The 17,987-nt window shown below is 42.4% G+C and overlaps 1 protein-coding gene across 3 annotated transcripts in view; it reads right to left on the bottom strand.

Moving 5' to 3' along the window:
* Window positions 1-14,805: 14,805 nt before the first annotated feature.
* Window positions 14,806-17,987, bottom strand: part of Vtcn1 (V-set domain containing T cell activation inhibitor 1) — a 75,309-nt gene continuing 72,127 nt past the window's right edge. For 2 of the 3 annotated variants that reach the window (XM_045138413.1, XM_045138415.1), the window contains one exon: window positions 16,459-16,759. Coding sequence is in view for 1 of the 3 variants with exons in the window: in XM_045138415.1 (XP_044994350.1) it covers window positions 16,722-16,759 (38 nt within the window). In the remaining 2 variants the exon portion in view is untranslated. Of the gene's footprint in view, window positions 15,682-16,458; window positions 16,760-17,987 lie in introns of those variants that run through there. The other variant, XM_045138414.1, reaches the window with a different exon arrangement.

Raw genomic sequence — 17,987 nt, 5'->3', positions numbered from 1 at the left:
ATGCCCATTATTTGTTTACATTATCATTTTTCCCTGCTATCATGGAGCTTCCCCTTTAGTCTGTAAGCCAAAATAAACCCTTTCCTGCCACAAGCTGCTCTTGGTTGAGTTCTTTGTGCAGCAACTCAAAACTGGCTGACCTGCATTGGGACAATAGGAAGAATGCAGACTTTTGTGAAGGACCCTGAATGCTGAAAGAATGTCCTGTTCTTCAAAATCTGCTTTAATCCCCCCTGAATTAACAAATTGGTAGCCAACCTGGTACCATGGAGTATAACAAAGTAGGAAAGAGAGGGCCATTGAATTTGCAACACCATTTTGTATTTTGGAAATGGCCATGGGCAGTGTGAAGCAGGCTTGTTGGATTACCTGCTTGGAGGCCTGATGGAGCCATGCGGATGAACAGTAGGTTGCAGTGGAGACCCAGTGGAGATGCCAGGACTATAGGATGGCTGCCAAGGAAAGCTGCCAGCACTGGTCGACAGTTTTAGGGACTGTGAGTAGCCTAGCTGGAGGGGCAGAATTAGAACTCCAGAGACTCCTCACTAGTTAGACTTATTGGACTTGGAGACTTACTTGGAGCTACAGAGTTTGATGTTTGCCCTGTTTGTTTTAAATAGTGTATTGTTGAATACTTCTTTGCTATCCCCAATGCCATCTTTTGCAGTGTGAATGTTTATTCTGTGCCATTATGTTTTCCTTTGTTTGTTTTTCTTGGGGGGTATTACAGCTCAGTTAAAAGATCTTGGACTATGAGGATGTTTAAATATTATTGAGATTGATAAAACCTATGGGGACTTTTAAACGTGGACTGAATGTGTTGTGTTTTACATCATGTATGGTTATCAGTTTATGGAGGCCAGATGTGGAATGTGGTGGTTTGCTTTAGTTGTCACCCATAAACTTTTGTGTTTTTAATGCTTAGGTCCCCAGCTGGTAGCAATTTGGGAATTGAAGCCTCCTGGAGATAGTATATTGTTGAGGGCAGGTTTATAGATGTTAAAACCAGCTTCCCTATGCCAGTGTTTGGCACACTCTCCTGTTGCAGTTGTCTAACCTGATGTTGGTCAGGAGGTGATATCCACCCTCTGCTCATGCCATCATCTTCCCCTACCATCATAGAGCTTCCCCTCAAGTCTGTAAGCCAAAATAAACCCTTTCCTCCCACAAGCAGCTCTTGGTCGGGTTCATATATCTGTGGATTAAAATTTCCCATGGGACAAGTACTTCTTAGTGTGTTGATCATGAAAGGCTGGCAAAGGGCTCATGTGCACTAGATAGACATTCCCAGAATTTATACATGACAACTGAACTTTTAACTTAGACTAGTTAATCTTCAAAGATTCCCCAGGAGGGTAAGGTGTATAAAATAGAAAAAAAGTATTGAAAACCTTATATTTATATCATATTCCATCTCTAACCACCTCTGTATGCAGTTTTGCTCTGGGGTCCTATGGGAGAGGGAAAAGCTGAAGGGTGTTCAAGATGTCACCAAATAACTACCTCACTCATCAGCAGTTTTCTTCATCATCTTTTCTCTCCCTCCCCACCCCCTCTCTGTCTCTGTCTCTGTCTCTGTCTCTGTCTCTCTCTCTCTCTCTCTCTCTCTCGTTAGCTGTTCACTGTACAACTTTTTTCCAAATATCTTCTTGTTTTGTTTTGCTTGCTTGTTTAGAGATGGGCTCTCACTGTGTAGCCCAGGCCAGACTCTAACTTGCCATGCTCCTGCCTCAGCCTCCTGAGTACTGAGATGCAGGTGTGCATTACCACACCCAGCTTCCAATGTCTTCAGAATGTCAACATTTCAAATAAAAGTTGGCATAAAATTCCACCACACCCTGCCTCTACCTGCCTGTGGCACTACTGTGGGGCCCCGTGGAACTGCAATTTCTTGTGTATTGAGCCTTTTGACTTATTTTCCTTCAACTATCTTCCCTTGTGTCCTTCACACAGCCATTGCCTGAACAACGCCCAGAAGTGTTCTGGTTTCATTCCTATAGGAAGTATTCCATGGGCACCCAAATAGGCTTCCTTTCTTGTCATTTATCTTCACACTTTGTTACACTTGTGCATTAAGCTCATCTATCTTTCCTGACTATGGGAGTTTTATAAAAATATTTTTTTCATATCTCTCTGTGTGTGGTATGCCTTCATGTGTGTATGTGTGTTTGTGTATGAGTGGGCATACATGTGTGGGTGTGCATGCACATGTGTGTATGGAGGCTAGAGGTTGGCATCATGTGTCTTTGTCTTTTTTAAAAAATATTTTGGGAGCTGGAGTGATGGTTTAGTCATTAAGGTACTTGCCTACAAAGCCTAAGGACCCAGGTTTGATTCCCTAGTACCCACATAAGCCAGATGTACAAGGTAGTGGTACATCTGAAGTGGCTGGACGTTCTGGCATGTCCATTCTCTCTCTGTCTCTCTCTGTCTGCCTCTTTCTCTCTCTCAAATAAGTAAATAAACAAATAAAATTAATGAATAAATAAAAACAATATTTATTAACAAATAAATATTTTTTAAAATTTATTTAAGAGGGCTGGAGAGATGGCTTAGCGGTTAAGCACTTGCCTGTGAAGCCTAAGGACCCCGGTTCAAGGCTCGATTCCCCAGGACCCACATTAGCTAGATGCACAAGGGGGCACACACGTCTGGAGGCCCTGGCGCACTCATTCTCTTTGTCTCTCTGTCTGTCACTCTCAAATAAATAAATAAAAATAATAAAAAAAAATTTATTTAAGAGTATAAGGGCATGCCAGGACATCCTGCCACTATAAACAAACCCAAGATACATATGTAAGTTTGTGTGTCTGGCTTTACATGGATACTGGAGAATTATGCAAGCAAGTGCCTTTAACTGCTGAGCTAGCTCTCTATTTTGCTCGCTGAGGCAGGGTCTGTCGCTTGAACCCAGCGCCTACCATGAAGGTACTCTGCCTCTGCAACTGCTGAGATCCCAGGCGGTCTGGCCCACCCACCAGTGTTGACACGGGGGCTGGGGAGGCTTGAGCTCTGGTCCTCCTGCTGGTGTGGCAAGTGCTTCCTTCACTCGACCATCTACTGAGCCCTGGACTATGAGGTTTTAAAGGCAGGGATGGGGATCTATTCATATCTGACCTCTACAGCTACTCTGGGACTTCTTAACAATATTTGTTAAATAGAACAATAACTTCTCTATGAGATGCATAGTTGTTTTATGCAATTTCTCTCAGAAGGGCATTATAAGAAAAAATAAAGAAAACAATTATTTATTTAGCTTGTAAAGCTTTACTGCTAACAGTATTTCAGATTAGACTTTTCTAAAATATTATTAAAATATATATTAAATATATATTATATAATAAACATTAAAAATTAAAAATATATTAAAAAGTTAAAAATGAAATATATAAGATATATATAATAGTATTAAAATAATATAAAATATTAAAAATTAAAGTGAATTAAAAACAACTCCCAGATCCCCATTATTCTCCATGTAAGACTCTGTGTGACGTCTCTGACAACTCCAAGAACAATGGGCTAGTAAGGGCTGGAGAGATGGCTTAGCAGTTAAGGCGCTTGTCTGCAAAGCCAAAGGACCCAGGTCGGATTCCCTAGGACCCACATAAGCCAGATGCACAAGTTTATTTGCAATGGGCAGAGGATCTGATGTGTTCATTCTCGCTCTCTATTTGCCTCCTCCTTTCTTTCTCCCTTTCTCTGTCAAATAAATAAATGAATAAAACTTAATGTTTTTTTTTCCTCATCTGCAGCAGAGCTTTGCTTAGACCTCAGCATTCAGCAGGAGGGAGAGGGGAACAAGGAGAGATGAGAAGCAGCGTGGACTGTGGAGATGCAGGAACATACAAGGAATCATTTTCAGGACTTGGGAGTTTGAGAATTATGGACTATAATGAAATCCTAGTAGTTTTCCATTTCTTCCCTCCCTCCCTCCCTCCCTCCCTCCCTCCCTCCCTCTCTTCCTTTCTTCCTTCCTTCCTTTTTTTTCTTTTCATTTTTTTTAAATTTTTTAATTTTTTTTATTTATTTATTTGAGGGCAACAAACACAGAGAGAAAGACAGATAGAGGGAGAGAGAGAATGGGCGCGCCAGGGCTTCCAGCCTCTGCAAACGAACTCCAGACGCGTGTGCCCCCTTGTGCATCTGGCTAACGTGGGACCTGGGGAAGTGAGCCTCGAACCGGGGTCCTTAGGCTTCACAGGCAAGCGCTTAACCGCTAAGCCATCTCTCCAGCCCCCCTTCCTTCCTTTTTTAAAGTAGGGTCTCACTTGAGCCCAGACTGGTCAGGCTGGCCCGGAACTCATGATCCTCCTACCTCTGCCTCCTGAGTGCTGGGATTAAAGGCATGCATCACTATGTCTGGTTTCCTTTACATTTGGATAGTTTTTGTAGTTCACAATGAGGTTTTTACACCCTTTATTCCCCATGAAAGCCCGTAGTGTGGATATTATTAGTCTCATGCATTAGCTTTCCATTGTCATGACTAAATACCAGAGGTAATCAAGGAGGGAAGATCATTTTGGTTTACTCTGAGCTGGCGGTAGCACAGTGCTCTATGCTGGGAGTATGTGACAGAGGAGGGTTTTCTATCTCAGGGCATCTGGAAAGAAAAGCAAATGAGAAAGGGAAGGTCTCAGTGACCCCTTCAGAAGTCCACCTCCAATGACCTCATTTCTTTCTAGTAGGTCCTACCACCTAATTGTTCCATCACTTCTCAGTAAAGCCACAGGCTGGCAACCTAACCTTTTTTTTTTTTTAATTTTTTTTTGAAAAAATTTTATTTATTTATTTGAGAGCGACAGACACAGAGAGAAAGACAGGTAGAGGGAGAGAGAGAGAATGGGCACACCAGGGCTTCCAGCCTCTGCAAACGAACTCCAGACACGTGAGCCCCCTTGTGCATCTGGCTAACGTGGGACCTGGGGAACTGAGCCTCGAACCGGGGTCCTTAGGCTTCACAGGCAAGCGCTTAACCACTACGCCATCTCTCCAGCCCCAACCTAACCTTTTGCATGGAGGCCTCTGGTGGACATTTAAGATCCAAGTCATAACATCCTGCTCTAACAATAAGAGTCTCTTGTTTTCTAAATTTTACACATTTCTCCCTTATGTAGGGCTTACCAGTTAAAAATATTTAATTATGTAGTTATCTATTGTGTGTGCATGGGCATACATGTTATGACATACATGTGATGGCCTGAGGACAACTTTGAAGTGCCTGTGCTCCACCATTTCGAGACAGTCTCCTGATGCTGCCCATGAACTGCCAGACTGACCATGGACAAAGGACTGGCTGGCCTGGGGGCTTCTGACTCTTCTGACTCCCCCTCCCTTTGCTGTGGGCACATTGGGACTGCAGATGCATGTGTCACTTTGCATCTGGCTTTATGTAGGTACACAGGGATTGAACCTGGCCCAGCAGGCATTTTTTTAAATAACTTTTTATTAGCAACTCCATAAACATAGACAATAAGGCAAGATAAATTCCACCACCCTCATATCCTCCTACCCAAATCCACCCTGCATTGAATCCCTTCTTCTTTCTATTAGCCTCTCTTCTATTTTGAAGTCATGATTTCCCCCTCCTATTATGAAGGTCTTGTGTAGGTAGTGACAGGCACTGTGAGGTCTTGACTATTTCATATCTGGAAGATAGCATTTGAAAGCTAGCAAGCACCTTTAGCTGCTAAGTCATCTCCCAGTAATGGGCCCACCAATCTCAAATATACAGTTCCTTACCAAATTCCATTCCTTTCCTTAAAGTTGCTTTGGTATGAGCCAGCCTGCAAATTCACCTTTCAGCAGAAGAACTGCCCTCGTGTTATGTTCCAGATTAGCAGTTCTGCAAATGGCATTAGGTGGAATCAGTTGCTTTTCTGATTGAATCTGTGTGTGTGTTTGTGTGAGTACATGTGAGTACGCGTGTGCCACAGTGCATTTGTGGAGGTCAGAGGACAACTTCAGGTGTCAGTCCTCGTCACACACCTTGTTGGTGGGACTTCTGGTGTTTTGCCACATTTGCCCACTAGCTAACTGTGAGCTTCTGGGGAATTCTATCTCTACCTCCTGCCTTAGCACGAGTGTGCTGGGCTTACAGATGCACACTGTAGCATCTGACTTTACATGGAATCTGACAATGCTCCTCATACTTGCACAGAAAGCACTTGATCCACCGAGCCATTTCCCTGGCCCACTTAAATCTTTACTCCCATAATTCCATATGTTTATCCAGTAAAAAGGCTATATCTGCCATTATATAAAATATGTTCAAATGAATGAATAGTAGAACGTGTGCAAACACAGTAACTGTTAAAGGGAAATGGATTTGGGAGTCATTTTTTTCCATAAAATAAAATTTTCAATAATTATTAATATATGTATGTATTCAAGTTCTTGCATGTTAATTAAGAACAGTTAAGACTCACTTGTCTTGACCCTAATTGATTGTTGAATCGCTGGTTAAATAGTGATTTTTCCCTCATTTTTTTTTTTTTATAGCTCCAGTCTTTACATTTCCCTCCCATCTCCTCCAAATGTGCATACAACCTGACAATTATGGGAACAAACCAGGTATCATGCCACACTATCCTGGGAAATACTTGTCCTTCTATCCCTCAATTTCATCAGACCTATTTTTAAAATTTTCTTAGAAAAAAGAGAGATAGTGAGAGTGAGTTTGGGCATGCCAGAGCCTCCTTCCATTGCAAATAAATTCTACACACATGTGCCACTTTGTGCATCTAGTTTTACATGGGTACTGGGGAATTAAACCCAGGCCATTAGGCTTTGCAAGAAAGCGCCTTTAACTGCTAAGCCATCTCTCCAGCCCATCACAGCTATTATTGAACAAGCCTAGTGGATGCTCAATTTTCTCTTGAAGCAAATTACTGTTGTACACACCTCAAAAGAATGGCCTTGGATCACAAATCAGAAGTCAAAGTATGATTGGACGCAGTAAGATTCCTAATGGGGCTGCGGCAGTGGTTCACTTGCACACCTGCAGGCCTCCTCTTCCCACCACTGGGACAAGCTTGCTCGTGCTGCGCAGGGCCACACCCATGTGAGAGATCTTATAGAAACTGGTCATCCTTTGCTACCTTTTTTTGTTATTAAAAAACAGTTTCTCAAGATATGGTCTCACTCTAGCCCAGGCTGTCCTAGAACTCATTCTGTAGCCCAGGCTGGCATCAAACTCATGGTGATTCTCCTATCTGAGGCTTGCGGAGTGCTGGGAATAAAGCATATGCCACAAAGTGCAGCATAAGTGACCAGTTATCCAATGACAGCTGTATGTAGTGAGGGTTGCCGGACCTCCCTATTAATAAAGGCTGGTGGAGAGGTCTGATTTATCTCTTTTCCCTGACTGAGCACATACACAGATGTCCTTTATTAGGACAACAACCTGTTTTTTCTTTTAACATGGACATTTCCAAAGTTTGTGGGGGCAGGGAGGCTTGCACGGGGTCATAGTTTTCTGAAGCTTTTTTTTTTTCTTTTTTTTAACAAATACAGAGCAGTGTTAGTGTGGGGAAGAGCCATTCTCTAGTGTGATGGAGCTGGGGAGATCACTCTGTCCTGGTGCTTGGCGACAGTGAGTCCAGTGCTGCTGGTCCCTGTCAATACACCCAGAAGTCCACAGGATTGTCCTGCACCTTCAAATCTGGTTATAAAGTTTTTTTTCCCTGCATAAATAAGATCTCTTGTATAATTTCACTATGTGCCACAGAAATAAAAGTATTTTTGTCCCTTTTGTATGACTTTGATCAACACAAATGTTTTTGTTTTGAAGGACTTTAGGAAGTGTGGTGTGAATGTAAAATAGACTCATAGGTTTGGATACTCAGTTCTCAGTTGATGATAATGTTTGGGAAGGTAGGGCAGTCTTTGGGAGGTGGAGTGTTGCTGGTGGAAGTGTGTAACTTGGGTGGGTCTTGGGATATTACAGCTTAGCCCCACTTGCTGCACTCAGCTCATTCACACATCTTTCTCCACACTAATTTGAAGATGTGACGCCTGGCTGTCTGCTCCTGCCATGCTTTCTCTGCCATGATGAAACTGTCCCTTGAAACTGTCTGGTCAGATTATTTGGTCCGAGTCACAAGAAAATAACTAATATAAGGAGAAAGGTAAAAGGGAGACAAAACAAAAAACTAACAATCACAACAAAGAACAGTTTCTTTCCTTAGAGCACAAGATCAGAAAATAAGCTGGGTGTGGTGCCACATGCCTTTAGATCCAGAACTCAGGAGGAAGAGGTAGGAGCGTCACCATGAGTTTGAGGCCACTCTGAGACTATATAGTACAGTCAAATGCTCTTCCACTGAGCTATACGCCCAAGACTATATAGTGAATTTCAGATCAGCCTGGGCTAGAACAAGACCCTACTTTGAGGAAAAAGAAAGAAAAGATTGTAGTTACCTCAAGCCCTAAGCTAGCTCGTGTACTTGAAATTCAGGTTAGTCACACGGAGCCCAACTGCCCCTCCCCCATGACTCAGCTCTCTTCCTTTGAATTTGGAGCCACGCTGGTTGTTTTTAATCTTTTCATGCTCTATGGTCTTTTGTAACATTTAAAATAGCACCCTGTGGTCGGGAGACCATGAGCCAACTCAGCTCATTTAACAGCATCTACCTGCTGAGCCAGTGTGCTTTAGTCTTCAAGTGTCCTCTGACCTGCTTTGGACTGGTGGCTATTTGGACAAGGGTTTCTGTATTTCCCAACTGCTCAAACATTAACTTACTTACTTACGTGGTCAAATAAAAGAAAAAATATTCATGTTCTTGTTACAATAATCCTTGATGCTCAGCACATATACTTAATGATAGCAGATTTTCATTAGTTCCTTTATATATGTGAGTGTTATGGACTAAAATTGTTTTTTCAAATTTTTGTATTGATTCATAATTGCTAGTATAACTCAAAATATGACTGTACTTGGAAAAGAGCTTTTTAAGACATAATGAGGTTAAGCCATACCATCTGCATTGGTGTTAACCTAGGATGTTTGGTATTCTTTATTTTTTAAAATATTTTTATTTATTTATTAGAGAGAAAGAGAGTGTGTGTATTTGGGCATTCCAGGGCCGTCTACCAGTGCAGTTAAACTCTAGATGCATGCACCACTTTGTGCATCTGGTTTTACATGGGTATTAGGGAATTGAAGGCAGGCCATTAGGCCCTACGAGCAAGTATCTATTAACCACTGAGCCATCTCTCCAGCTCAAGATGTATGATATTCTTATAAGAGAGAAATCCAGGTGTGGGTAGTACATATCTGTAGTTCCCATATTGGAGAAGCTGAGGCAGAAGGATCTTGAGTTCAAGACTATCCTGGGATACAGTGTGAGACCATGTCTCCAAAAAAGCAAAAGAAAATTATAGGAAGAGCTATCAAGGGTATACTTACACAGACAAAGGACCATGTGAGGTGGCTTGGGAGATGGTGCAGTGGTTAAAAGTGCTTGCTTTCAAAACCAGCTATCCTGGGTTCAATTCCCCAGCACCTATGTAAATCTGGATGCAAAGTGTCTCATGCGTCTGTAACCCTATCACCCTATGACATGGGAGGTTGCTGTAGTTACCTTCACTTGTTGCAACCAAACAGTAGACCAAAAGCAGCTGACAGCAGGAAAGGGCTATTTCGGCTTACAGTCTCAAGGGGAATGTTCATCATGGCAGGGAAAAGATGACAGGGCTGAAGCTAGACACTGTGTCTCGCCATAGCAGCTGGCAGAAAGGAGAAAGAGAGAGCAGAGCTCTTACAAACAGGAGCTCTTGGACCCAGAACCCATCCCAAGCAACACATCTCCTGTAGCAAGGCTCCCTTCCTAAAGTTTCACCAGCTGGGAACCAAGTATTCAAGACATGTGAGTGTATGGGGGACATCTCATTCAAACCACCACAGAGAATTGAGGCAGGAGAATACAAAGCTTACTGGTCAGCCAGTGTCATGTTCCCTTGCAGTCTGCAGGTCCTTTGCAGTAATAGAGAGCCTGGCTCAAAGAAAGTGGAACACGGACACCCCAAAGTTGTCCTCTGACCTCCATATGTGTGCCATGGCATTTGTGCCCCCCCACCCAGATAATAAACAAATAGATATTATTTTAAAGGCCATGTGAAGACACAGCGAGAAAATAGCTGGCAGCAAGACAAAGAAAAATCTGCTGACTTCTACTGACTCTAAAACTGTGACAAAACAAGTTCTTGTTGTTTAACCAACTTGGTTTATTAGTGATGAATTAATGTTCATATTGACTTCTTTAATTGGCTCAGTTGCTAAATGAAACAGGAGCTGTTTAGACAGAAATTCCAATATAAATTTTGTTCACAGCAGGAGCTCAGTTCAATGTACACTCAGGCTTGAGCCTGAAAGTAGACAAAACTCTCTGGCTTATACATGGGAGAGGTGGAGAGAGGAATGTAATTGAGCCAAGTTTTCCTGACACATATATATCTTTATCCCGAGTAGGGCAACCTGTGTCACATCAGCGGAGCATGGGTCAGTGTCTTCAGGGCGAGCAAAGATGAGGCTTGCCATTTTACTGCCAGCCCTTTGTGAGTGAGGGGAGGCCTGGGCATGATGGAGAATTTGTAAGCCTCCCGAGAGACCAGGGCTCCTCTTCACAGGCAGCTGTGGATTCTCAGAGACAACAAACAGAAGCCCCCGATGAAGCTCATGCTTCTACAGAGACGTGATACCCAGGGTCCACAGGATACTTTGAACTTAATCTGGCACTTTACCTACACTTGTACTCTTTCAGCAAGTGTGTGGGTTAGGGATGACAGGCTTGGATTTGAATTCTGGCTAACCTGCTGAATGATCTCACAAGGACTTAACCCCGCAGGGACTTTTCTCTTCTTACTGCTGGTACTACTGTCAAATGACCCCATCTTATAGAATAAGGATGAAAATAAGAGAAATACCTACTGTGATGTTTGATGCATAGTAGGCACTGTTTCCTTTCCTCTATAAAGCTGGCTATTTGCTTCTGACTTTTACAACATCACGTGTTTATGAAGGTAGCCTAGTATCTCCAAACGAAATGTGTCCCTGTTACATGTGAGTTTTGACTCCAGCACTGGTGCAGGGAAGGGTAGTGTCCATATTGTTAAAAGCATTGCCCACATCCTCTCTGAAAATCAGTCTACAACTTTGGTAACCCAAATTCTGTCTGACTAGTTGGAAATTTTGGAATATCTTATCATTCATTGTTATTGCTTTATTTCAATGAAGTAAAAAGTTACTTTTACAAGAGAGCAATGCACTAGCTAGAAAAAAAGGTGCTTGTCAACTGCCTTCTCATTGGCAGCTAGAGACCAAGGAGCATCTTTTAGGGTAGTCTGAGGTGGAGGTTGTAATGGCAAAGTAGTGCAAAGGTGGAGAGTAGACAAGGATTAGAGGACAGTAAAACTGTTTTGAAAGGAATGCATCAGGAACTGAACATAATTGTCATTTCTCATGGAGACTTGTTTAGCAAGATGTGACTTGGGTTTCTCTGTAAGTACCTGCTGTCTCTCTCTAAAAATGCTGTCTTTATCCTCCAACCCTAACAGTCATCCAGCTTCACCTATGCTCTGAATAAAACCCAAGCCTACCACTGGAGTTATATATAGCTACCTGAACGATTTCATTAGTCCTATTAAGTCGGACGAAGTTAGATAGTTGCAAATATGGAAGATCAGAGAGACAGCAAATGGTCTCAGCCTTTCATGAATAGTTTACAGGCTAGATTTACTGAGCTTCCCTTTTCCTTGTTCTAAAATAAGCTTGTGGAGTCAATGTATACATAAACTATGTATGGAGGTAGACTTTAGAGTTTTGAGTAAAGGACCTTATAATTGAAAATACTAAAAATGACTTTTAGGCTGAACTGAAGAGAAAATAAATACAAAGCTGAAGGTCAAAGCTATGACTTTTAAAAGAGTCAGAAACCCCAGGACATGGGGTTTAAGGATATAGGGTTCCAGGACATTGAGTTTCAGGACATGGGTTTCTAGAACATTGGGTTTCATGACATGGTGCTCCAGGACAAGAGGTTTAAGGACATGGGGGTCCAGGACACAGGGGCTCTGGGACATTGGGGTTCCAGGACATGAAGATCTGGGATATAGGACAGAGGCTCCAGGAGTGATGGGTGCAGGTTCCCCTTTCCATGCTACAACCCAACTCATGTGTCCAGCAGGCCTTATCAATAAGCAACCTTCCTATAGGATGTTTCTTGACTCCTTCATATAGCAACCTTTCTAAGGCTGTTTGAATTCCTATCTTTATTTTATTGTCATTTTCAAGGGAGTCTAAGTGTACAACATTAAAGAGAAGGCTATTTCATGCTAATTTGCACACAAAGACTAAAGAAGAAAATAAGATCATATTGGATTGTGCCATTCGGAGCATCATGAAGAAAGAATTTTTGCCAGACCTTGAGGGTAAGTCAAAATTTAAAGAAAAATGGAAAAAAACATATCTATGTATTCTCTTCATTTTTACTGATGACTCCAATATTGAAATTTTGGGGACTAGCTCTCCAAAAACAGTCCAGATCTGTTGTTAACAGCCTGAACTAGAGCTTCCAGGTGATGTGGGGCAACTTTTCCAGGGGAAGAAGTTGGATTACAAGTTCCATCAGTAGAACCAAGTAGAGGTCATATTATGCAACTATGATCTCCAGCACACATTTATTCCCCCACTTTAGTGCAGATTGAGGTCATTATGCTCTTAAAACAACTCCTTTTGCAACCTGGAAATAGCTAGTAGCTCCTGGTATTGCTCTGCCTTTGCCATAGTGACAAGCGTTTGACATAAACAACTTAAAAGGAGGAAATATTCAGTTTAGCACATAATTTCTGAGTATTCAGTCCATGGCCGCTTGGTCCCATTGCTCAGAACCTGAGAGAGGCCGACCTCCCGCAAAGAGCATGTGCTGGAGCAAAGATGCTCAAGGAGGACCACAAGAAATAGGTGATGTAGTATCATGTTTTCATTTTGGTGTGTTAATTTATGACAAACTCAGAAAGAAAGAGGCAAGTGGACAATTTAAATGCAGCAAATGTATCCACAATAAAAATCAAACTAACTCCCCCCCCCACAAAAAAACCTCTAAAAAGATGCTTACCTCATGTCAATCAGAAAGAAGAAAGATCAAGGCAGGGAGGAGCCAGAGGCGAGACGCGCTCCTCACAGACCCCAGAGACCCTACTTCCTCCAACTAGCCCACTTTCCACTAGCCCACTCAGTGCAAACTAACTGACAGATTAACCCATTGTGGAAGTTAGCATCCTCATGCTCCAATCACCTCTCCATAGTGCCACCAACTGAGAATCACATCTTTAACACCTGAGCCTTTAAGGACATTTTATATCCAAACCATAATACTTATACTTCACTGTGAAGTTCAACTTGTTTATTCCCTCAAATATATTACTATTTCCAAAATGTTTTAGCCTTACAGCATTTAGGTTTGAGTATTCATAGACGCCTGTGGCGTATATCATATTCTGGTTTGTAGTGTACATAACTGTTGTCAAATGTGTCTGCTCAGTGTATGGACAAGGTCAAATAATGAACATAGGGACGAGTGGTTACATTTACACAGTTGGTTCAGCTTTGTTCTCTGTTATGGTTTGACTGTGAAATGTCCCCAGAGGCTTGGTCTCATCTATAGGGCCATTGAGAGGAAGCAGAACCTTTAAGAAGTAGATCCAAATGGAAGGACTTGGGTCAGTGGAGGCACGGTCTTGAAGGGATTGTTGGGATCTGTCTTCCATTACTTCTCAGTCACAAGGTGAGCATCTTTGCTTCGTTCAATAGTCTACATATTTTACCTCACCACAGGCCCTAAAGCAACAGAGCCAACCAACCGTGGATAAGACCTCTGACACTGTGAGCCAAAATCACATCTTCCTCCTGCAAGTTGGCCATCTCTGCTATCTGTCATAGTGATAGAAGCTTGTCCTCTTTTTATACACAAGCTAGATTGGGACCATGTTTGCAATTCAGTAGGAGAATTGTTCTGAAAGTTCTGTGGGAATTGTCCTTTGACAAATATACTTTTGGTAGATTTTATCTTTTCAACAATTACCAATAAGAAATTATGTAACTTGAGGCTAGCCAATGATCCACATTTTATCTCAGGCCTCTGGGTCTTTACCTGAAAAATGAAAGGCCTAGAAAAGATGACAACTAGGATTTTCTAGTTCTAAACTTTGAGGATTTGGCAGTTCCTCAGTAGTAAGAGGCAAGTTTTTGGCACTAGTGCAGTTGGTTTGTTCACTTATACGTACATCCTCTTTCATTGATCTGGCACAGGCCCTACGCCTCCACTGTTTTCCCAGATAGAAACGTGAGGGTGGTATTAGTCTGGAAGATTTTCCTTACAAAACTAGATCCAGACACTCAGCCTGCACTCACAGGCTCCTGTCATCACCTCTCATTATTCACCTAAAATCACCTCCCATCCATTCATCCAATATTACCTCCTACCCATCCACCTAACATTACTTCCCATCTATTCAACAAACATGCCCTCCTATTCATTCAACTAACATTACATCCAATACATTCAACTAACATCACCTCCTATCTATTAAACTAACATCACCTCCCATCCATTCAACAAATATCACCTCTCATCCATCCACTTGACATCATCTCCCATCCATTCAACAAACATCACCTCCCTCTCATTCACCTAACATTTGTGGAAGGCTTGTTATGGGCTGAGTATTTGTCTCTATGACCTGTGCTGTGGCTTCCTAATTCATCTTTCCTTCTTCACTTTCTGTGACAGACCAGGCAGAAAACCATGCTGGAAATGTGAATTTAATCATTCTCCGGGACCATCAGAACTCCAACGTTTCCTATAATAAACATAATACAGAATGTGGGTTCAAAGTCCAGGGAGGCAGTGGTCAACATGAACGTATGGAGAGATGACTGGAAACAAAGTGGTCTTTGCTTAACACTTCACTCCTCAAGGCTTCATTTCAAAAGGTCATTGCCCTGTTTTCTCTCAGAAGTCTTGTGTAGCTCCATGGTATAGCATTCCCCTGTATGCATGAGGCCCTGGATTTGATCTCTGGCACATTAAAAAACAAACAAACAGGCATAACAATAAACAATGGGAAAAACAAACAGGAAGCTTAAAAGTCTCGGTGTGTTTCAAAGAAGGTCCATGTTTGTTGACATGACCTGCATTTTGGCCAGGCAGTATATGAAATTCAGAGTCAGAGAACTTGAGAAGGAACTTGGGCAGCCTTCTTGCCAAACAAATTTATTGTGCAGGGTAGAATGAAGGGAGAGGAAGCTCGAAGCACAATGAGCAGGAAGAATCCCACCAGGAATTGCCCACAGGTCTTGCCAGCTGCAGGGTATTTTGCTGGTGCACCATGGGGAACACTGGCGCTTGTGCTGAGCCAGTCACCAGGGACAGAGCTGATGCCCACTTCAGGAAGCCATTCATTTGCTACGGTCTCTTCTAGATTCTTTCCATTCTGATTCAAGGTTTCTTAACCTTGATGTGGCAACATTTGAGCTGGTCATTCTTCATCATAGGAGATGTCTCATCCACGGTAGGATGTTGAGCAGTGTTTCTAAGCTTGACCTACTAGATGCCAGTAGCTCTGTTCTCCCTCTTCCCTTGGTTGTGACAACCAAAATTGTCTCCAGATGTGGCCAGATGCCTTGTGGAAGATAAGAAGGGACAAAAGTCACCCCAGTGGAGTCATAGATTTGTAAAACTGAGGTCATGGCTCTCTGTGCAGGGTAGAAAGCAGACACCTCAAGCCTTCTGATAGCATAGGCTACATGATAAGATGAGGAGAGCTGCTTCCCTGAGCCACTCACACATCAGCATCATCCAAGAAGGATTTGTTCACAAAGAAATTGCTTAGATTGTTTAGAAAATCAGTGTCACTCAACAATTTTTTCCACTTAAAATTATGGCCATTGTCATGTCTTTGGCATTTATCGGGTGGAAGGAGAAGTCAAGGCAGTTTTGAAGCATCATGATGAAGACACTGACGGGCCTGTTGCTCCAAGGCAGCCACTTATGAGATGTGTGGTGGCACCAAGAAGCAGCTTCACACAATGTGCACTGCCATTTCATGTGCAGAGCATGGAACATGAATATGCGGTGATTAAAACCTCCCAGAAGCTCCTCAGAGGAGCACTGCAGTACATGGATAAAGGAATCAGATAGCTGCAATGTCTGGTTCTCTCACTCCCAGGACCTGGTAGGTAAGGGGAGGTCCCTGAGATACGGGCAAACACATGCGTTTTACTCAGTATTCTCTTTTTATTTTATTATTACTAAATTTTTTGTTGTTGTTTTTTTGAGGTAGGATCTCACTCTAGCCCAGGCTGGCCTGGAATTCACTATGCATTTTCAGGGTGGCCTTGAATTCACGGTGATCTTCCTACCTCTGCCTCCCAAGTGCTGGGATTAAAGGCATGCACCACCAAGCCTGGCAAATATTTTTCCTTCCTTACTTCCTTCACTCCTTCCTTTCTTTTTTTGTTTTTCGAGTACTCAGTATTCTTAATATTCTGCTCCAGTTCAGATGAACCCCCAACTTTGCACACATGTCTCTGAAGGTCGGCCTATGTGCTCATACGGGAGGCTGCTGTGGTCTTTGTTTGCTTTCCTTTTCTCTCTTGTTTCCGTTTGTTGACTCAGACTTCTAGACATGAGTTCATTTTCTCCAAGAAATATAAAACTAGGTTATATCTTGTAAAGTGTTCCTGTAGATTTCTGGAATCCTGAAAATAACAGCAATAAAGATAACATTATAGCCACTCAGCAAACCTTTATTGAGACCTGAGAGTCTCTCTGCCACTGTATGAGTGTACCTCTTGTTTAGAAATAAGCTAATTTTTTAGTATTTTGATGTTCTGTCATGGCCACATGGGTCCTATACATTGCTGAGGGAAGGGGGATGGCTCCAGTGCATACTGAAGGAGGAGTATCGCAGTGACAGTGGCAGGGAAGAGGCAGGTCTAAGAGCAAACAGGAACTGAGCGACAAAGCCTGAACACATTCTGAACTGGGGTGGAAGATGGCTTCTCCTCAATTCCTAGTCAGGGAGTGTGTGTGACCTAAAATGTCATGACTGGTTATAGTGTGTGTTAAACATTATCTATCCATTTATTTAAAAAATCTCTTTGATGTGAGGTTATTTTTCTATGGCTGTTTGAGAGAAACAGATGGAATTCTAACTGAGAAAAAGTATGTAATCCAAGTATCCTGACTGTGAGCACCCTTCTTTTCATGCACCCCATGGCTTTTAGAAAGGGCTAGAGAGATTGTTCAGCAGTTAAAGGCACTTGCTTGCAAATCTTGCAGGCCCAGGTTCGATTCCTCAATACCCACATAAAGACAGATGCACAATGTGGCAATGCATCTAGAGTTCATTTTCAGTGGCAAGAAGAAGCCCTGGCATACCTGTTCTCTCTCTCTCTCTCTGTCTCTCCCTCTCTCTCTCTGTCATGAATGAATGGATAAATAATAAAATAATAAATACTTTTTAAAAAGACTGTACAGTATTGTTCTAAGTGTATATGAGGCAAATATGAGCAGGCTATACTTTATAGGTCATCTGCTCTAGTTGCATGTTATTAAAAACCCATTTATAAGCCAGGAGTGGTGGCACATGCCTTTAATCCCAGCACTTGGGAGGCAGAGGTAGGAGGATCACCTTGAGTTCAAGGCTACCCTGAGACTATATAGTGAATTCCAGGTCAGCCTGAGCTAGAGTGAGACCTTACCTCGAAAAACAAAACAAACAAAGAAACAAAAAGCCCATTTATGTTGTTGAAGGGAATCAAGGAAAGAAGCAAGGGTGCTTCCTGCTGTAAGGGAAGTCCCCAAAGGATGACGTCCTTGTAGAAATCACCCTCAACTGACAACCATGGACGACTGGAAGTGATGAGAACTGGCAGGTTTCCCTACAAAGCAGAGACTTCGTGCACTGTACTATTTTAATAGCTT

The sequence above is a fragment of the Jaculus jaculus genome, chromosome 19 (assembly GCF_020740685.1).
Source record: "Jaculus jaculus isolate mJacJac1 chromosome 19, mJacJac1.mat.Y.cur, whole genome shotgun sequence".
NCBI classification, from domain to species: Eukaryota; Metazoa; Chordata; class Mammalia; order Rodentia; family Dipodidae; genus Jaculus; species Jaculus jaculus.
Note: the sequence above shows the minus strand (reverse complement) of the source record. Positions and strands in the feature narration are given on the sequence as shown.